Below are 22,473 nucleotides of genomic sequence, written 5' to 3' on the forward strand. Positions count from 1 at the left end.
CTGCAAAAGCCTTCTCGCACAAGATCTGAAAGAACACCAACCTTTCAACACACTTTGTTTTCTTCGTTTTTGGGATCATGGCACAAATTAACACAGTTCAGTAAAACGAAAAAAGTGGGGGAAGGACGACAAGAGGCAAGGGATAAAAGAGGAAGGAAAGATGAAGTGGCACAGGGTCTCCTCTCCAGACACCGCCACCGCTCCCTCCGCAAGCCATCATCTCTAACTCACAGAACCAGGTGTTCTGCAAACAGGACAAATCTTGGTCCTTCTTTTCCTTAAATGCACAAGTCATAAGCCTTTGTGAATAGCAATGTCAACTTCTACTTGAAATGCAAAACCACTTTTTTAATTGTTGCCACCTGATCAAGGCCATGTGTTCAAGGTAAAAACATGAACAATTATTTCTCAGTAGTTCTACCTAATGCTGTAAACTTATGATCCTTTCAATTTTTAACAACACTTTATCTGAGAAGTTGCAAGGAATTTATTCTCTATATACAGGTCTTCTATTAATTCCACACAGATTTTCTTGGGGGAGAAAAATCACCACAGAAGACTGAGATCTTAAAGAATAATCACTTTGCCTTAGGAAGGTATGTATTAGAGAAAATAAAACCTCTTCTTTCTAAAATTTTAAGAAGCTTTTCAGAGAGTATTTGTCTTAATTCATCACTGCTATATATAAAAAACCAAATTACTGCAAACTATACTGGGATCCAAGCAGTTTTCAAGGGTTGGGATAATCTGTACTTGGCTGAGTGCCCATGAACATCCTCCAGGTCTGAGGATATTAGCAGAGCAGTGTACACTCGGTTCTAAGATACAACAAAGCCTTTGCAGAGTTAAGTGACTGCACATCTGAGTCATTGTCTGAATGAGACATTTTGGCCTTTCACACACTTCCCAGTGCCAGAGAGACTCTGGATTTCAGTGAAGTTATAGCAGAGAGAAGACGAATCAAAAACAAAAGGTGCCACAAAAGCAACAGACTTGTAAACTTTTCTCACAGTAAACTTGTAAATATTCTGCAGACAGCTCCACTACTTTCCATCCATAACAATTCAAGTGAAGTTAATAAAAGGTAACAAGTATTACAGTTTAAAAAGAGACAAAAAGGGGAAGCTGTGACTCCTCCAGAGAAGATGAAGTAATTTGCTACTGAAAACCCAACAACTGACTATATTCGGAGTCAAGGCTTTACAGTAACAATTCATACTCTCATTTAAAGAGTAAACCTTGCTTTTGTTCCGGAATCCTAGTTGTGGAGATCCTATTTCCTACACCTGAGGGGATGTGGCAGGCAATATGTATACTATAAGTTAAGACAAAAACAAAACTGTACAAGGAGAACACACATATATGCATGCCAAATCCAATGCTTTCACCAGACAGGTAATAACAAGTGGCACTATTCTGAGAGCAATATTGATGTAACAGATTGGGACACTAGATTCCAAACGAGAAAACTAAAATGCCATTTGTGAGTCTGCTGCTGGGATTTTGGAAGATTTATTGTAAGGAAAATAAAAGTCAACATTGGATTATATTCTGCACAAGGAGAAACAAACATGATTTGTGACAAATCTTCCTGGCTGTTTTACAAGGCATAGGAGCGAACAAAACCAAAAGGGAATTAAAAGGAATACCACTGACCTCACTGCACTTCTCTCCTGGGAGAACTAGTGGGCCTGCTTCCACTATTCTTTAAGAAAACCTTGAGGTGGTTTATGTACATCAGCAGACAAAAGGCAACCTTTAGGGGAGGGGACTGTACACCTAAATAGAAAAAAAAAAAAAAAAGCCAGCAAAATTGGAAATTCTCAAAAAGAGATTTAAAAAACCTGTTACAGCCTGTTAGGGAAGACAGACTGCACAGCCCAACAGGGCAGGGCACATCAGTCAGCCAGGCATGAAAGAGAAACCCTCAGTTCTCAAGGAAGACAAAAGCTACACGGCCACATATCCACACAGGAGTGCATGATTTTCTAACAGTATTGGTTTTCACTTCTTGTCCTTACATCATCCTCTTTTCACAAAGAACATTAATTGAATTAAACAACAACAATCAGCATCTGCAATGTGAAACCAGAACTCTTTGGTTTTCCATAGGAAGAGGGACAAGCAAAAAAAAAAAAGAAAAAAAAAAGGCACTTGTCTTTTGGTGCAAGTTACATGAAACGACCCAGGTTTAAACAGACTATAGACTGCACGAGAAAAAGTAAGGTCAAACATAAATGTTTTACATAGGTGCACAGAGCATAAGATCTAGGATCACCCTTCATCCCAGCAGGAAAAAGGAGGACTTTATTCCACAATTTCAGTCTAGCAATAAAGCAAGAATCCATATCCTCTTGCTGTGGCTATTGCCCTCATGCCAGGAAAGCAAAACCACTTACAACAGCCTCATTTTAAAGCTCCAGGCACCAGCATAAAAAATTCTACAAGATCCCCAGCAAGGAGTAATTCAAGTTTCTTTGACTATCACTGGGTGGGCACATTCTCTAATGCCTCCTGCAACAGATGCCTGGCAATCCAGTTACAGGAGAACACCATGTATTAGTGCCACCCAATCCTCTCCAGTTTCATGCCCTGGACTCAGTCCAAGTATGCCCAGTTTAGAATATGGATTCAATTAAATAAGTCTGTTGTCATGCTTTAGAAGGTTTTATGTGAACTTTGCCCATCAGACAGAAAATACTACAGGTGTAATTATTCTGGGATACCTTATTACTTCCCATTGGACTCAATATCAGGATCTGAAACAAGAACTAGGAGTAGTGTCTACAAAGAATTGGCTTTTTTAGCCAAGCATAGCACCAACTGGTCACAGCTTTTGCACACAATAGAAACAAAACAGATCAGACCAAAAGATCTTGTCCTGAAACTTCTCTGCATCTCACAACTACAGAAAGCAACATGGATAGGTACTTTTATGTAGGTTAGTCCTGGCCATTTGAGGTGTCCTTCCAAACAGAGGCCTTTCCAGCAAATCTGTTCCAGGATTCCCTGCTGCTCAATTCCATTCACTGGATCCATGAAAAGGTTTTAGACTCTTGACAGACAAGCCCCTAAAACAGAATTTGGTAGTTTCAGTAGATATTGGAATGTTTGTTTTGGCCTGTGAAAATCTTCAAACTTTGCTCTTTTCTCCTGTTCATTTCACTAGGATATTTTGTAAGTGTCCACATGGCAAACCTCACATAGCAGATAAAGAAGTTCATATTTTATTCATTTTTGACAAGCATCTTAGATAAAAAACAAACTCCACATGAGACTAGCAGACAAATGACAATGTAAACTTGAAAGGCCAAAATATATAAGGCAGCTACATTGTGTGTGTATGTGTACATAAGAAGCTGTACTATAATCACGGTATTGTAAATATTTCAAGTACCCTGATTACAGAAGTTGATGACATGCATTCCAGTCATCACCATTTTCTTGGCACAGGAGAAAGGCATGACATTAAACAGTCCATATCAACACAGGTTTTATAGCAGTTAGGCCACCAATGCAAGAAAACATCCTTTTAATGAAGACTCAAAATTTGCTTATAAAGGGAAAGAAGAAAAATGCATACATATGCATAATGCTTTTGCATAATTATACACATGCAGATGCATAATTTTTTCTGAGATGTTTGTTGATTTGGGGAGAGGGGATTGTGTATCACAGGTTTGGCTATTTTTTTTCTTTAACAATCAAAAGGCATTAATTTTGGTTAACTCAGGAATTAAGAGTTAGTAACCTGTTACCTAAGGCTCTTACAGGATTGAAAACAGGCAAAAAGTCTTCGAAAGCTTCTGAATCTTTTCAATACATAGCACAAAGTATTAGTGCTTTTGCCTCTGCAACACCTGCCTGGCAACACAACTACCCAGAGCTACTTCCTTATCTGAATGGGAAGTTAAATGCTACAGAGAAAATTGGTGGGGTTTCAAGAAGAAAGCTTTTAACACTCACCTTTCCCTTATAGAGTGGTGCTGGTTCACATACTCCTCTTCAGCTGCACTGCCACTGAACAAGAAACAGGCACACTTACACAAGCAGAGGATGCTGGTCTGTCAGAAACTAACTAGCAGCATGCTTTGTGTTTACTATCCAATCACAAACATCCAGGATTTTTCTATTTTCAGTTTTAAAGTAAAGTTTAGGAGCACCTGCTGATCTCAGGAAGACGTTCGTAGCATATTACAGTCCTACTGTGTACAAACACATTGCCTATATGGACCATTTTTCTGGTGGTTTCTTTGAAGAGAAATTAGACCTTTGACAGAGACTTCTACAGTGCTGCAGATACACACACATGAATAAATATGTAACTATCCTCTCTTCCTACTGAAGAGTAGTTCTCACTACTCTTCGGTAGTGAGAACTGCTGAGTCATTTATCATACTTAGCAGTTCTCACTACTGAAGGTTAATACTCCTTTCTGCTTTGAATTATTTGAATGTGTAGATACTGAAGCAGAAAACAAAAGGTAATTCAAACTCCTCTTGTGACTTCCCTAACTTTAAGCAGCATCATTTCTGATGGTTGTTGTATACAGAACCAGTAATAAATTCAGCCTGTTGCTTTCCCAGCCTCCTACAACACAGAATATTTCAGAGCTTCTTTCATGGGGATGTATGTTTGCCCTACATTTTAATTTATGTTATGATTTATACTACACCAAGGCAATTCATGCTTTAAATTACAGTATCTATCTTTTTCCTCAAATGTAGTGAACTGAGCAACCCTGGAAGCTACACTTCCAAAACAAAATATTACCTCCATTATCCAGATTACTTATCCATGAAGGTGATGCCACCTACAGAACTTGCTCAAAATTTCTAGTATAGTTCCTCTACTAACTCTTCTGAAACAGTCAGCATAATTCTGTCATAATCTGAACTTTTCCAGATGCTCATTTTCATTTCCTGTTACCCACATCAAGAGATTCCCTTATCTCAAGTTTGATTTTAGATTAACACACACAATATTCAGTTTAAAGGGTAACCTAGTCAGGTTTAAAGGGCAACACTCACCCTCATAAGGAAACAAATAAACAAGAGAAAGCAGCAAAGAAAAAATATGCCAGAGAGTGTCAGTGCTGAAAGACAATTGCCATCCCTCTCAATTTCAATTGTCATGCCACTATGAAAAAATCAGATGAACCAAGGACTAGGGAAAGCTAACTGCTTCCTTGTAGTAACTAGAAAATGGACCTTTCTGACAGTCATATTACAAACACTGGCAGTAACTATGGAAAACTTATATAAAAGCTTTCTTTCCCTTTTTCTTACAGTTGTCCAAAGCGAAGTACAGTGGTCATACTATCTGTCCTGCTTCCAAGCTACATCAAATCCAGAGCTGCACATGCTTAGGAGATTCTGAAAATTCTCAAGAGTGATCTGTGCAAATATTTTGCCAGCAACACTACTAGTTACATATGGATGCATTAACTCATAAATTTATATATATCTTACCAAGGCAACATATCTTGCTGCTATGCCAAGATAATTACTTACATGGTGGACAAAGCATTCTTCCTGTAGAACACCTTATTAGCAAATGCAACTTTGAATTTTTAAGGGAGATTTCTGTACTTCATGTTAGGTCAAAAGGTCTCTGAACTGATCAAGCATTTTAATTATCCACTTAAGAGAGTTGAGTAAAAGGTGACCACAGATGGGTTGAGGTTGAAAGGGGACCTCTGTTGGTCAGCAGCTCCAACCACCACCTGTCCTCAAGCAGGGCCAGCTAGAGCCAGCTGCACAGGGCCCCATCAAGATGGCTTTTGCATGACTCCAAGGATGAAACTCCACAACCCCTCTGGGCAACCTGTGCTTGTGTTTGGAACACAGAAAGTTACTGTGAGAGCTGTCAATTAGTGCCCATTACCTCTTGCCTGTCACTGGGCACTACTGAAAAGAGCTTGGCTGCCCCTTCTCCATTTCCTACAACCAGCTTTTATACAGCCAGATAAGGCCCCTCTGAGCCTTGTCTTCTCCACACTCAGCGGCCCCAGCTCTCTCGGATTTCCCCAGTCCCAGGGCCATCTCTGTGTACCAGCACTGAACTTGTTCCAGTATGTCCATGTTTTTCTCATACTAGGAAGACCAGAACTGAATCCAGCACTTCAGGTATGGCCTCACCAGTGCTGAGCAAAGGATTCACCTCTATCAACCTGCTGGCAACAACTGTCATTATGCAGCCCTGAGGGCTCTTGGCAAACTCTCTACGACAACCCATAAAAACCTCTGTCTCCATAAATCTGGAAGTGAAGGCAAAGAGCCTAACACACTTTCAGAAGCCAGAGCAACTGGATTATAACCAAAAAGATATCTGCAGAGTAACTTGCTAATGGGCAGTACTTCTGAGATTAGCCAAGGTTATACAAATAACCTACAGCAAAATATTGTCTGTTACAATGGGATACAAGATGTGAGGCTAAGTGTACAGAAAATTCACATGCATTTAAGACTTCTGCTAATGACAGTGATATCTCTCATCTTCTCTGTGGTAAACAAACAGTATTTACGTGTGAGGTAAATGTCACTTGAGAGTCAGAGCTCCAGGGAAGGAACAATACCTTGCTAAAATGATTAAAGTATGCTATTCCCTAATGTGCAAGCTCTCTATATGCACAAATTCCATGTACTTTCACATGTCCCACAAACTGTGAGATAAGGACCAATTACTAAGAGCCCAGCAAAGTGCCACAAATATGACTTATAGGACCAAGGTATCTCTCTTGTGATGAAAGGCTGAGAGAGCTGGGGCTAGCCCAGATGATCTCCAGAGGTCCCTCCCAGCCTTAACCAGGCTTCTGTGAAGCTGTCAGAGCTTGTGCTTTTTTACTGAGAGTGACTGAGAAAGGTGTTTGACACATCATTTATAAAAATTACGGATACACTATTTCTCCAGTGAAGTGGAAAGCAGAAGATTAAATGATAAAGCAGGGAGGGGGAAAAACAAATCAAACCATTCCTGTAGTAGTCAACAGCCCAGAAGCTAAAACTGATCTCTCAACTGAAATGAGTGTAGGTTCTTCCTCTTTTGCAGTACAAGTATGGGATTTTCTTTTGAGTTCACTTCTTTCCTCCAACTACCAAAAAGTAACCTTATGTCAGGATGCTCCAAACACAGCATCCTAAAGTCATTTCCCCCTCTTTCTTACTGATAACATAAGGACAGATTAAAGGTTGTTATGGTTAACAGAAACTATAAGCACTTCCCCTCAGCAAACTTTTTTTTTTTAAAATATGCAGAAAGTTCGTTCTCTGATAATCTCAACCAAACTTAGGGGTATACACACAGAGTATACGAATAACTAAAAATTTCACCAACTGCCTTTGGCAGTTCTGTGCTTGTTGAGAGTCAAGCTCCCCAGGAACTACCACCCAGCTTCCTGCACTGCTGCACAGGCACCTCCAGGATACTCACCTGAGCCAACAGGGCCCATGAGGCAAAGCAGTACCAAAACAGCTCTCTCTCTGGATTTCTAAACTACCTTAATTCTAAATTCCCTTAGTAACAGTTCACTGCACTGAACACACACCTCCTTGCCCACTGTGCTATTAATTTTCTTTCCATCTGTTGTCCCAATACACCATGTTATGCATTAGGCTCCCCTCTAGTAATCACAGACACCGCCACTTGGGTGACACACGACAGCAGGTTTCTCAGGGAAGTAAATAATGCTCCCATACCTGTCTGGTGTGTACATCTTTAGCACCACCCATGTGACTTTAGGAGTTACTCTCTTATATCTGAAAAATATGTTAAACAGATTTTATTTAAGGTGACCCAAATACGTTCATTACTGAAGAAAATTTCTTTGTAAAGGGACACAAAAAGAACATAGATACATAAACTCTTCTGCCTGTTTTTCCAACAATAAAGAACAACCATATGCACATACAAAGAAAACATTCTAGACTACACTTCTGAAGAGAGAGCAACAGTGAGGCAAACTTTCTTGGCAAACCAGCAACCTACAAACAGACAAGTTCATCCTCACTTGGTAAACGAGCATGGCAAAGTAGAAAGGCACTTAGCTCACTCTTAAAATAAGTGCTAATGCTGTAAAAGATCAAATATAACAAAGTAGTTTAAACCAAAAAGAAATCATGCACTGAAAAAGGAAGGCCAAAATAAGAAATCCTAGGATGACAACTTGATTCACAGTTTACTCAAGTTAATGAAAGACTCCAACTCCCACAGATTTCAGCAGGTTATGAAACAGGTCCTGCAGAGGGAAACGTTCCAAGTCACAAACAGCAATGCCGTATTTTGATACGTAATTGCCACCACTGCCTATGAAGAAATCCCTGGTGTAAAATAGAGAACAAATACAGTAATCTTGCTTTCTCATTTTAAAAATGGCATGAAAGAAACAACAAAAGAAAGTTATTGAAGAGAACTAGATTGTTCCCAGCTGTTGTCATAAAATACTACAGCTGTTCATGTCATTGCAGCTAATGACCAGTTGCACTTTTTAAAAGATTGTAACACAGTATGACCATTGTAATCTACATCAAACTGAAACTTGGCAAGCATCATGGAAAAAAGACTAAGAAATCATTTAAATCCTGCTTGATTTTATTTTTTAATTTCTGTTCATGGGTTGGTTTTGAGTGTTTTGGGGGGATAGGAAGGGATTTTGTATGAATGGTTCTTTATTCAAATTGTCAATTATGTTAAACTACTTACAAAATCATGGTAAATAACAGGTATTAAATTATCAAAATTGTCTTTTCCAGTAATAAAAAGATAATTCAACTAATAAATCCTGGTTTGTTTTTTTGGTTTTTTGGGGTTTTTTTGTTGAAAAGAGGTGTGCTGACTAAAAGTCTCAAGTTCAAAGATGATGATGAAACATCTTTTCTCTGGAGCCAAGAACAGGGTAGGCGTCACCATCTAGAAGCTTTTAATTGCTTTGTTAACTGAACTATACATGAACCAAATCAGACTTTTTCATAAAAATTCAAGTACACAAATGCAAAGAAAAGGTTAAAATAGAAAAGTTCATACATATATATATACACACATATAGATGCAGGAAGAATTTTCAGATACAACTCTCTCTAATGGAGCATTACTCCTTGACATACGGAGAAAAAGCATGTGTTCCCACATAAAATCTCCACAGGACTTGAGACATACTACGTCAAGTAATTTCATGGAATTTCTCAAGAAAATGAGAGAATATAGGTTCCTCTCTAGCAATGTGTCCTCCCCCCAAGATCATTCATATAGAGCTACAGACCAGGAAGAAATCACAATCCTGCGCTGATTTTTGTCTTCCCTGTAGTTACCAAGAAAATAAATAATTCATGAAGACAATTAGAAGTTATTTTACCATTTTCTCCACTTTAAGACACAAAAACACTGCCAGAGAAATTCCAAATACTTTGGAAAGATGACGTCCTAAACATACACTGCTTTGACCCATTTTCGTGGCAGCAGCCCGGGACTCTGCAACAAGTAACAAACAAAGCTGCAACAAAAAACCTAGGACAATGAAACTTCCTGATCCAAAGGAAGAAATCATTGCTAAACATGTACTTATAGCCAAACTTAGCAACAGATAAGTTAGAAGCTGAGCCTCTTTTCCTCACTTTGGGACATCTATCTAGAGTGCAAAGGATTTCTTTCCAAATGATGGTTACTTCAAAACACGACCAACCCTGAAACTTTATGCAGCCACACATTAACTCATCTGTCACTATCAGCAAATAAAAAAAAAATAAAATTAAAAAGTAGAATTGTAAACCCTACCTTCAAAAACAAAAGTCTAAATTAAAAATAAAAATCTAATCACACACTGAATGAGGCCAAAACTCTAGTTTTGGATAGTTTGGATTCTATTAATTAAGCCTATTGAACAATGCCCAGAGTGACTGTTCTAAGACTCTGCAGCATCGCATCTGCATAAGCCATTATTAACACATGTTATTTTCAACATTCCAATCAGAAGTTCAAAGTGCACTTCCTTTCTTATAGCAACATTGTACAAAAAGATCAAGTCTGCACAATTAGGAAGTATTAGACAAACACTGTAGCAGAATTTGCTCCATAGCAATTTTGGGGTTTTTTTTTTTCCTTCAGCTCTGCATTGTGCAAAAGTCAAGATAATTCAAAGTATTTTGGCCAAGAGCGATCTGATGCAATAAAATGCCTAAGCTGAGTGCCTCTAAACAAGTGGATGGAGTAAAAGAATATAGGATAGAATACTGTTATAACAGTATCTGTCTCCATCAGTACATGTTTCGTCACATTACAGCACTTTTTGATTTTGAAAGCTTCATTTTATTAACCGAGATATGGCTTTCTCAAATATGAAAAAATTGCTGCTGCTTTTCTCAAAGATTGTATGCAACCCTTTTTTATCATGGTTTTTCCCTTTCTTTTCCACAAAGGTTTGGTATAGTCTCCATACAGACTAGGTTCTGCACCTTCTATCCTAAAGTTTAAGGTGGGGGTTTTAAAATTCACTCATCTGTGGTGAACCTCAGGATTCTTCTCAAGTATTACCAACTTCACCAAGTCTTACCCTTCATTGCTAACTAACTTCCATGTCTGATTATAAAAGCACCAAAGCACCACCTCCCTTCCAAGTTAACTGAGAAACACACTGTTCATGCTGGCTTTGCAAACCACACAAGCTGAAACTCACAGTCACACTACGAGTGTTCAACATAAATTGTAAGAAACCTGCAAGCAGCAGCTGAGCTGCAGAATAGAGACATCCTTCTGTGACAAGCTGGGTAGAGCTTGAGCAGCACACTGACAGTGGAGCTATTCACTGAAAAGAAAGCTACAGTCAGCAGCTGGCTGCAGAGTTACAACAGAAGTCTGAGAAGAGGCAGAATATACTTCCCCTGTTCTCACAGGCTTCCCCAGGCACCTACAGATGCACCAAAAGGAAATATACAGTGTTCTATTAACCTCTTCCATTAAATACATGCACCCAAATCACTCAAATCTAGCAGCACTTAGGCTGCTCATCACATTTAGCAATAACCAAATAAGCATAAGAGCAATAAGGAAAGAAGAGTTTTTAGAAATGCAGGACAGGAATAGACAGGAAAAGGGCATTTTGAAACATAAGTGGGGAGGAAAGCATTAACAACCCAACTTGCTGACATGTAAAAGGAGCTGCAACAGAAGTTCAGCACAGCTTTTAATTACAAGGAGAAAGAGGTTTGATTGATTAGACAGTTTTCAAATGAAATGTTTTCAAAAACTGGTTAAATACACCCTAAAGGATGATATCTACACCTTAGACACAAGCACCCCAAGACACACAAGAATTAACCATTTTTCATGTGTGGCGTCTTTCCACTCTGCTTCTTCTTCTCTCCAGCTCCAAAGATAAATGGTGTTAGTTGACAATTAGCTGGAGATTATGCTAGCATCCTAAATCAATCTTAAATAAGGCAGTCATGTTCTCCTCATACAGCAGTGTTGCTGTAACAACATTACCATGCCTAAGCTCTCTTAGAAATAGAGATATCAGTCAGTTTAAAACACATTGATGACTGTCAAGGAGGTACTACTCTGAAGGTGTTATTTCAACAGTGGCAGCTTTCTGGGAGAAGAGTAAATAGGGTGGGAATTAGTTCAGATTTTTACCTTTAGAAGAATGATTTACCATCATAACAGTGCTTATCGTCTTCCTGGTTTTCCACATATGTTCTCCAGTCTCTTCCCTCCCTCAGTAATTATAGGAAACCATTAAGTATGCACCTGGAGTTCCACCTCCAGCAATTACACATCTCAGTCTAGAACCCAAGTGGCAGACCACTCAGCAAGCCACACACTTAGATGAACGTGTATACTTAGGCTGCACATGCAGTACAATGGTTTTCAAAACTGGGGTGATACTTTCCACCATTACTGAGTAGACATAAAATGATCTTTTATGGAGGAAAGTCAAGGTAAATGACTGATTATCAGAAGAGGAAACTACTTGAGTGTTCAGCTGAAGAACAATTGTGAAATCACAGCTTATATTTGATTCATGAAACCACATACAGAAGAATATAAGAAGGCACCTTCTCATGAAGATGATTTGAAGTGGCTTTTACTTCAGAAACTTGTGGCTTCTTTTATGGCATGCTTACACTAAGAGTTAAGCAGTATCTCTCCATCTTAAAATACTTTTAAGGAAGTACTTTTTTTCCGCATTCCTTGAAGCTATGAATAAGAACATAATCCCCACGATAAACTTCAACATGACTGAGAAGCTTAAAGTAAGTTAATACTCACACTTAAATGGAGTACCAAATTTAACTTATAGTCCTGCTTTTGTACTATAAGTAGGAGCCACTCAGCAAAACACAAGAAACTGAAAAAAAAAACAGGGAAGATGAGCTGGGAGTATCCATGCTACAGGTACTTATTTATTGACATTACCCAAAATTAGTTTTGATAGAAAATTCCTTTAGAAATACCAGACAGAAAACACTGTGCTGAGTTCTAGAAGTCTAGAACTACAAAAAAAGATAATTTAAAATATCAAGTTAAAGAAACAAAGGTAAATATATTTTGCGTGTGCTCTTCCTGCCACAACCTGCGCTGAAATGCAAGCATATCCACACAACAATTATCATCTCTAAATGGGATACATGTGATGGGAGTAAATACCATTCAATTTGGGTATGGATAACAGAGAGAAAACAACTGTTCTCTTCAACATCCTCCTATAGCAAATGACCTCAACTGGCTCATATTTTCCAATTAAGTTAAATGCTGATATCATCCAGTATGTGCTCCTCTTTCAAGATTACGAACAGTGGTATTAAAAGCACCAGCTCCCTACTGAGGCTCAGTCAAAAAGAGCAGGCAACAGAAGGCAGCTTTAGCCAATGTGGACTTCAGAAGCATACAAAAGGTTTTTAACACACAAACAAGGCAATTTTGTACCTCACTTCATATCAGTCCTACGACTCGGCACACTCAGCAAGCCACACTCATCACACAGAGCATGAGAAAAGCCTCCCACCTATGCAGTGCAGCAATAACTCTGTAAGAAAGGCACCCTTCAGCAATTGCACAATTTTCCCCCTATGCCTATACAGCAAAAGACTTATTTCACTAAAGGGCTTATTTACAAAATGATCTTAATGACTAAGAGGCTCAGTGAGTTCATAAATCACAACAAATCACTAGCTTTATTACACATAGTCATCAAAGACTGTACTTTGGTTTTGTTTCAGTTCCTCAGCACCACACTCATAATCCCTCACAAGCATTACACACATCCCACATACACACGCAGGTTCGCGCAACGTAAAACATACAAAGACTGCAACACCTAAGTGTCATCCAGTTGATAAAATCTATTGGTCTTACAAATATTAACTTAGTTTTGACACGAGGTAAGAACTAATCAGATACATACATAATAAAACATAACACAGCAACCTTGTTTTCTTTCCTTAACAACAATATCTCTCCAAGTATATTCAACTGTTTTCTGCTCCTAGGTGCCTTTCACACAGCTCATTTCATAAAGATACCAGGAGATTTGCAGCTATGGAGTTACTAAAACTGAGGTGGATGTACACCTGCTCCTTCAAATAAAGGTCATAGTGGATAGAGATCCCCAGTTGTACTAGTGCCACCTTTCTGGCATAGCTCTGAGTGGATTCTCTAGTTAAAAGTACACCTTTAGCCTAGATGCAGTCTTCCTCAGGACAAGCAGTATATTCCTAAGTACTACAACAATAAATTAATTAAAAGTAAAGTCGGCTTTCCTATGCCAACAGAAACAGCTACAAAGGAATTCCTTCTTTTTCCTCATGAGCATCAGATAGACACAATCTTCATCCTCAAAAGAGAGGCGTGTCATCCTTTACTGTATTAGTTATAACTATTTAAGTAACCTTGGTCCTTGCCAAGGTTACTTAAATAGTTATAACTAATACAGTTATAAATAACCAATACTCAAATTTACACCAAAATATATACCAAATTCACCAACATTACAGACATTCAGGTCAACACAATTGCTCAAAAACTACTGAAGCACTTGCAGGACACATCTATGCTGGAAAAACTGAACTCACTTCAGAGGGAGACAGAAGCAGGCTTCTGAAATTCACCAGTGCTGGATTCCCGCCTGGAGCACCAGCCTTTGATGAATACACACAAGTCTCCCTGGACTAATGGGAATTACCAATGAAGTTTAGAGTTTCCATTATTGACAGCAATTTTACCTCTCACAAATCTGAAATTAACACTGATGGTGACATATCGATCGTGAGCTGGCATTCATATTATATTACAAACAACTGTCAGCCTGCACTTTAGGAGAGCATTAACAATGACACAGTTTGAAATTCAGAGACAGCAGTGTCTGGTTTTATTGTGTGTTGTCAATTGCTGATATAACCATGTACACCTCCCCAGGCAACGCACAAGAGCAAAGGACAACACTAAGGATCACAAGCCATGGCTACAGCCCTTCCAAACAGTTGAGACAGAATTATTTCATTAAAACTCCACTTCCAATAAAAAAGCACCAAACAAAAAAACCCACACAAAAGCATACAACCATCTGACCTGCCCAGGAAAAAAATCAAAACAATGATTGTACCTAACTAGTCGCAACATTTCCAAGAAATACTGGCTTCACTTGTTTTTGTACAACTACTTGAGTTGACTTTCAAAGTTTTTATTTAAGATGCTTTAGTGCAGTATTCCTCAGAGGCACTAATGCAACACTAAATGCGTTGAGGAGGTCAAGTAACATGATACATGGCTTTTCCTTCCCCATGGGTGGGGTTCAAATCTTGCTAATGTCAGGAGTGAGCAAAAGCTGTTGACATCAGGCAGCTGAGCCGTGTGAAATGCGCGACTATCCTCAGTCCAGTTTTTCCTGGACAGGTATTCCTACCTTCACAACAACAACGAAGCCCACACTCTGGCTGGCAAGTGTCAGGAGTTAGAAATAGCATATATAAGGAATAGCTTCCTCAGTCCTGAAGAAAGACACTAACTTTTAAGACCACTCTGTTCAAGTGAAAACTGCACCATACCACTAACAAAAAGGCAAGGAACTTCAATTAATAATAAGCACATCAAGTCAGCACCTCCTGCAACAGTATGTTGTCTGAACCTTGATCCCACAAACTTCTGAATGCACCTGAATATACAGTTTATTGTATTTGCAGTCAACAGACCAAAGTGCTGTTCCTCCACAACTTGACAAAATCCAGAGTAAAGATGAATTGTGTAATTTGCATCACAATATGCATACCATCTTCAGGAGAGCACCAGAGTAAAATGAAAGTACCTCTCAAACCATAACTTCATTCTCTGGATTAATTTTACTTTTTTCTTTAGCTCAACAAAACAGACGGTTTTGTCAATTTTAACTGGAGGTAATTTGCTTCTGGAAACTTAACATTACACGCAAACCTGAATTTCATCTTTACACTTCTCATCGTATGACAGTGTAAGATATGCGTAACAAAGCCAGAAGACCAAGATGTTAAAAACATTAGGGTCTCCCAAGCCTTTTTCCCCTCATCCCAAAAGCATGTTTTATTTTTGAGTCAAATCAGTTCAAGTACAATTCATACAATTCAAAAAGCAAAGAAAAATTAGTGTGAGATTAAATCCTCGCCTATGGAAATACTCCACTTCTCCATATATTTGAGTTTTTTAAGCACGAGAAGCAAAAAACAAAATCAAACCCACAGCAATCCCCCAAAGAAACAGCTCTCAGCCACAAGCAATTTGCACAAAGCTGCTGGAACTGTAATCCCCCCAAGCCCATCCCACTGTTACGTAACAGTGCCAAGCCAGGATTTTTCACCAGCCAGCTGAGTTACTGTTAGTAGGAAACATCTCTCACACACCAGCAATCAAGAGGATTAAAAAAAAAATTTAAAAAAATCAACAAAGTATAATAAAATCAAACCAAAAAAATCCTACACAGGCAAGATGAAAAAATTTAATCTAGAGACTACAACCATATTAAAGGCATTTCCTTTAAGTAAGGATTTATATGATATTCTAACTTAGAAGAACTTAACTCACTTGCTTTCTCAGGTTACACCTTACCAGTGTTAGAATATCTGGTTTTTCCTCCCTAAAATAACAAGACTTCAACTACTTAGATAGGTGCTCACAACGTAACTTTTTATTTAATTATTCTGTATTAATTTAACATTGCAAGCCCATTTCAGTTGTTCATCTCAAGAGACAGAAACAACCAAGTGATCTTTCCTTTATTACCACCAGTTTCTTGAGTTCCTCAATGCCTATATGAAGGCAGTGTGAAGTGCCTATGATGCAGCAAAGAATAATCCCATGAACAATCAGTTTACTGTGTACTACACTCTTTGGATGCTATTTTAAGAGCTTAAAAGGATTTCAGTATTTAATAGAGGCCTGAACCAGTTAAGCAGATCTTCACATCTACACTGAAACACTAACATTATGAGACAAATAGTTAGCAGGAGCAATGGACACCCAAGCAGGATCTATGTTCTTTTTGCTCAAGACTTGAACTCGGTTTAGCCAAGTTGATTTCTCTCTGAGCTGCATTATAAAAGTATTTAACTACATATCCTGCTAAGTTTTCTTACAAATAGTGGTTTTAGATGTTTGAGACATTTACATGTGGGAAAAATAAAAAGAGCAGTTGCTGACAAAACACATTTAGATGAGCTGAAAGCACTAAAGGTTTTGTAAATATCTTCTAGGAAATAGAATAATTCCTATTCATGATAAACATGGTCTTAAGCCAAAGGAAGTTCTGCCACAGCAAAGATCAGGACGTTTGGTCATGTACTAGGACCACGCAGATTAAGCAAATTAAAAAAAAAAAATAGATACTCCATAATCTCCTAAGAGGATGGCCATTTGTTGTTTCTATCAGCTAAACACAGGCTTTAAAGCCTACTCTTGGGGCAATATAACAGACTGAAACTTAAATTGTAAATATTCCAGATATTACAAGTGGTTTTCTTAAAATTCTTGCAATTACGTTTCTTGCAACATCTGAATACCTACACTTTGGAGGGGCATAAAATGAAGTAAGAGGGGGAAAGGCATAAGATGGTAAATGTAAATATAAGCACAAAACCATAAATAATACATCTTCCCAAATAATATTTACACCGAGTGTTTCATTCTGGCATACCCTCATGTAAATACAGAAGTGTATGTATTTCAAGGCCATTTCCATTTCTAGCTTCCCAGGATCTGGACACATGCATGCTGCACCTAGGATTTGTGCTGTCCACCGTAGCATACGGGTTATAACCTAACTGGGTGAAATACACTAGAGCTGGGTACACTTGGCTGTGTGCCCAGTGCAGAAGGAAAGAAACAAGCAAAAAAACAAACAAACAAAAAACCCAGACCACTAAATACACGTGCACTTCCTACACACCGAGAAATGCACATGTGCAATTTACATCAGGCATCACCCCAGTAAATAAAACCTCGGTCTGTACTGCGGGGCACGTGTTGTCAACCCAAACTCTTAATTTGTTTATACGGCCGAGGCTGGCGGCACAGGCGCGCCTCCGAAACAGAGAAAACATCATGGAGCCCATGCGTGTTTGTGCCGAGCACCCTCACGGCCATCTGCACGCACACGCGGGAGCACGGACACGGTACGCCCGCCGGATAACTTCACATCCTAGCAGGCCGGGCCGTCAGCAAGAGACGGCGATGGAGGAGGAGGAGAAGGAGGAGGAGGAGAAGGAGGAGGAGGAGGAGGAAGCAGCCCTCGCCACCTCCCACAACGCCCGCGGCCCGCTCCCCCTCGCCGGCATCCCCGCCGCGGGTGCCGCGGGGGCGGCCCTGCGGGAGCGGGGCACGGGGGAGCCGAGCGGCACAACCGGTCCCGCAGCAGCGGCGCTCGGTGTGGGAGCGCAGCCCCGGCTGCTGGCGCGGGGAGGTTTCCAGGCATCCTTGCTGCATGCGGGGAGCAGAGCGGCAGTGACAAGCGGCGGCGGCGCAGCCTGCGGGGGGGCTCCGGGGAGCGCGGTCCGGAGAAGAAGGAGGAATGGGGGATGCCCAGAGGAGCAGGCGGGCTGGGGGAGGGGGCCGAGCCCTGCCCTCCTCTCCCCCAGGCACCGGGGCGGGGGAGGAAGCTGGGGCTCCCCCTCTCTCTCACGCCAGCCCTGTGCAGCGCCTTCAAGGCGGAGGGGGGGAGGCGGCGGGGGGAGGAAGGGGGGGAAATGCTGCAATGTAGCGCCGGGCAGGCAGGCGAGGGAAGCCGCAAACCCTCCACTGGGGCCCGGCGCAAGCCCCCGGGCCGAGCCCACCCCTCCCAGCTGCCGCGCCGCCGGCAGCCCCGCGGTACCTGCCCGGGGCGGGGAAGGGGGGACGGACGCGACCCCTGCAGGGGGCCCGGCGGGAGGACCCGGCCGAAAGGGCGGCGGGGGCGCAGCACCCACCTTTCACCACCCTGTCCGTCGTCGATAACTTGGGATCAACGGCCTTATGCTCCGACATGTCCGGCGGCCGGGGAGGCGGCGAGGCTCTCCCCCCTCGGGCAGGGCAGGCGCGGGCTGAGGCGGCGGCGGCCGCTGCGGTCACGGCTCCGGCTCCTCCGCTGCGGCCGAAGTTGCCGCGTCCCGCCGCCGCTCGCTGGCTCGGCTGGGCTCTGCCGCGCGGTGCCTTCCTCCTTCGTCTTCCTCCACCCCCGTCCTCCTCTTCCTCCTCCAGTTAATTATTGCTCGCTTTCAATCACGCCTCCGGGCTGTGCAGGACGGCTCGCTCTTCCCCCCCCCGCCAAAGACCCCGGCGACAACACCCGCGGCGGGCGGCTGTCAGGCAGCGCCGGCAGGAAAAGCCGCGAGTGGACGCGGGCAGCAGGAACAGCCAGGTTGCACACGCAGCGGCCAGCCCTGCGCTTCCTTCCTCCACGGCGCGCCGCTCCGGCTCCTCCCGCCGCCGCCACCACCACGGCCGCCGCCGCGCGGGACCGGGATCCGGATCCGTTCTTCCCCGCCGCCCCCCGCAGGGTCTCTCCCCGGCTCGCACCGACACCGGCCGCGGCCCCGCGCGCCGCTCGCGCCCGGTTGGCCGCGCCTGCGTGCCCGGCCACCCCGCGCGGGTGCGGACGGGTGCGGAGCGCCGGCCGCTCCAAGCGCCTGCCCCGCGGGATGCCCGCCCCGGGGTGCGGCGTCCCCGGAGAGGTGACACGCAGGTACTGGGGCTGGCCTGCGCCAAAGGGAGATCTTCTTAAATAGCATCCTTGAGCCGGGGGTTGCTGATCCATCCCCTCGGATAAAGGAAAAAATACATCCATCGCCCCTAGCTGTGTGTCTTGCCCAGCGCATCTGGCACACGCCAAGTTGGGGCACGGGCTGGCGCAGCCTGCCGCGCTCGGCCTCAGTGCTGGGGCACCGCTGTCCCCTCAAATGGGCCTGCGAGGACAAGCGGAATGGCCAAACATGGGTGAGAAGTGTTCGCCACCCCCAGCTGGAAGAAAGACAACAACTCTTGCTTCGTGTTTCTTAGAGGATCGCAAAGTACTTTGCATCTGTGAAGGTGTCCTCCACCATTCCAGACAACATAAATATTGTTACGGGCTTGTTTATACATGTTGTTCAGGAGGAGCTATTCCTGACTAATTTCGTGACTAATTTCCAGAATAAGGCTGGGCTGTTCCGGTTTAGTTTAACACCGTGAGTTTTAATTAAAGAGGGCATACCTGTTCTGGAGAGGGATGTTTACAGAATTGTTGTTGAATAACTTCTGTGTAGATGAGCCAAGAATCAACAGACACCTAACCCGGCTTCTCATTTCCCTCTGGGGTGATGTACACTATAGCTTTAGAAAGCCACAAGAACATAAGATGGCAGTTGTGACACATACTCCCTGCTTTGATTTGCCTGACATTTCTAGGGGACGTTTTGTTGGCTGTCCTTGTGGTATTTTCTCTGAGCATGGGAAGACATTGTATGTGACTGACATTTAGTAGAACAGCATGAGTTCTCAGCTTGTTCCAATAACTGTGGTGAGCTCCATGTGCTGTGACCATCCTCTTGTCCCAGGAGCACAGACTAGCTGGGTAATAAAGTTGCCATCTGAGATTCCTACTGCAGCAGTAACACGAGAATGTGAAACAGAGCTAGGGCTCAAGCGAGGTTGTCTTGTGTATGCCCAGAAAAGTCCTGAAGCCCATGACAAGTAAGCAGACATCTCCCCATATGGTAGGCATACTTCATGAAGCAAGAAGTGCACAGAAGAATCTGGACAGAAAACCCCCTACATCTTCATCCCCACTGCTGGGAAACACTGCCCAGCAGCACTCGGTGCTTGGACACGGAAGGAGAGGCAGCATGTGAGGAATGCGGTACGGCCAGTATTGCCTACACTTTGTGGGCCCCAGCTTCATGAGGTGTGGAGGACCAGTTTGGATCCGTTCTTCTGTGACTGCAGGCAGTTTGCATGACTCATCTGGATTTGTCTTCATAGCCTGGAATAACAGAAGCTCTGGAACTCTTGAGTTTACATTTGCTCTCCCATTAATCACAGGACAAGACTTCAGCTCTGCTTTTTTAACAAGAAAGTATCATTGTTGCTGCTGCTTATATAAGAACATCCGGTGTCACAACTCCAGCATGTTTGTATTAATTCTGAAGGCTATATAATAGGAGTTCTTCATTTTTAACAGTTTTCCTTTCCTTCTGGTTTTCAATTATAATATGCCTTCCAGGCTACGTAAAGCTCTTTCATTGTATCTTGTGGAGGGTCTTGATTATTCATCTGTTGAATGTGTTTAGTCTTCATTGCCAAGGCAGAATCCCCATTTCAGGTCATCTTTTCTTTAGGAGCATTCAGATGAGCTTTCATAAGACAAAGGTCAGTACCACAGCCAAATACCACAAATCGTGCCACTTCTGCAAGCTATGATACAGCCAAGATTCAGATCACAGGTGTAAGATCTCATAACTAATCATAACTACTCATGGTGCTGAAATCCTAACCCCATAACTTGTTTCTGAAGCAAAATCCTTATCCTTGCTGTGATGGAGGGAAAGGAAGAGAGAGAAATCACCAAACATTGTCTTTGTTCTCTGATAATAGTAACAAACTAGAGATACTCTGTTTCAGATTTGTGTTAGTAGTAAAGGTTATATAGGCATTCCTTATGACTTAAATCTGTCCTTCAAATCCATCCACACAGGTAGTCCTTCAGGTTTTCCTCACACTCCTTGGTCACAGAAGGATTAGAAGGATTTCTTTTTCATGGGGATCTGAGTCCTATTAGATTCCTTGTTCTCATTTAACAGCAGGAGGAGAATATGAAGATCACCTCTTTGAACGAAAAGAACACAGTCAGTGGATTCTGGGAAAATTCTAACACATTTGACCTCTTGCATCCCTAATCCCTAGTAGCATTGTTAGTCATTTCATCTCCTAGTAGAATAAAAGCCCAGCATGATAGATTGGAAGCTCTGATCTTCCAAAGAGCAGTCACTCCTGATTACTGATTTTGAGGACAAGCTCTATCAGAGGAGAGATTTTTTTCCAAGACTGGAGTAAGTTAGTACCCACCTCTTTGCCTCAGATGAACAATCCTGTTCCATTTTAGCCGAGACATGACAATTCTTTTAAGCTCACAGCAGCTCTGGAAAGTAGCAGCATCCAGCTGAAGTGGAAGGAGGAATAAATGCCCATACAATGAGAAGTCAGTAATTTTAAGCCAGACTTCCATAAAGACACACAGACTGAGGCATTTCAAACTGTATCATAGATCCCATGAAAAATTAGCAGTAAAGTTGTCTTGACTCTATTTCAGCAGCAGGATGAGGATTATTTTGTTGACAAGTAGCAATACTTTTGCCCACTGACTCAACCAATTAAGATACTGTTTTAAAGTATTGATTGCAAGAGATAGCATTTAAAATTTTAATCATTGTTATTAGAGAAAGACTGTTCTAGCTACAGGAGTCTGTCCTTCCTGTGTTATTATTACCCTCTGGAAGTTCTGGCTTCACATGTAATAAATGTAAGTTTGACAGTATTTTGCAAGTAAGGGGGAATTAGCAAGGGCCCTTAAGTACTATGATGGCTGGATGGAAAATATGTGCAACAAGGTTAGTCTGGATATTGGTGCTGCATTAAATAATGATTTTCCTGATTTTTCTTTCAAGAGAGATGTGCAATTGCTTTGGTTTACTTCCCTTCAATATAAACATTACTGGAGATTCCCAACATCTTTGTGTCTATTGCCTAGGCCATAGCCTCTACAGCATCATTGTCTACAAGATTAAAACCACTACAAACTAGTCTGTGTTGATAGTGTGTCTTGAGATGTTCTGTTACAGCTCACAGTCACAACAGTGACAAGAAACACCTGAAACTTTCAAAAGAACTAGATTAATCTACATTTAACTAAGATAAATTTGATACCAAGTGTTGTATACTAGCCTTGGATAGGCAGTATAATTTATCAGCACTCCACAAGCTGTTTGGTTCCTCATATCCTCAAGAGAGGAA

At 41.8% G+C, this 22,473-nt stretch overlaps 1 protein-coding gene across 1 annotated transcript in view; it reads right to left on the bottom strand.

Moving 5' to 3' along the window:
* Nucleotides 1-19,047, bottom strand: part of PPP3CA (protein phosphatase 3 catalytic subunit alpha) — a 169,738-nt gene extending 150,691 nt beyond the window's left edge. The window contains exon 1 of the mRNA XM_041424476.1: nt 18,417-19,047. Coding sequence (XP_041280410.1) covers nt 18,417-18,474 — 58 coding nt within the window. The 5' untranslated portion in view covers nt 18,475-19,047. The remainder of the gene's footprint in view (nt 1-18,416) is intronic.
* Nucleotides 19,048-22,473: the final 3,426 nt, after the last annotated feature.

Source organism: Onychostruthus taczanowskii, unplaced genomic scaffold (assembly GCF_017590055.1).
Source record: "Onychostruthus taczanowskii isolate IOZ18803 unplaced genomic scaffold, ASM1759005v1 scaffold82, whole genome shotgun sequence".
Taxonomy (NCBI): domain Eukaryota; kingdom Metazoa; phylum Chordata; class Aves; order Passeriformes; family Passeridae; genus Onychostruthus; species Onychostruthus taczanowskii.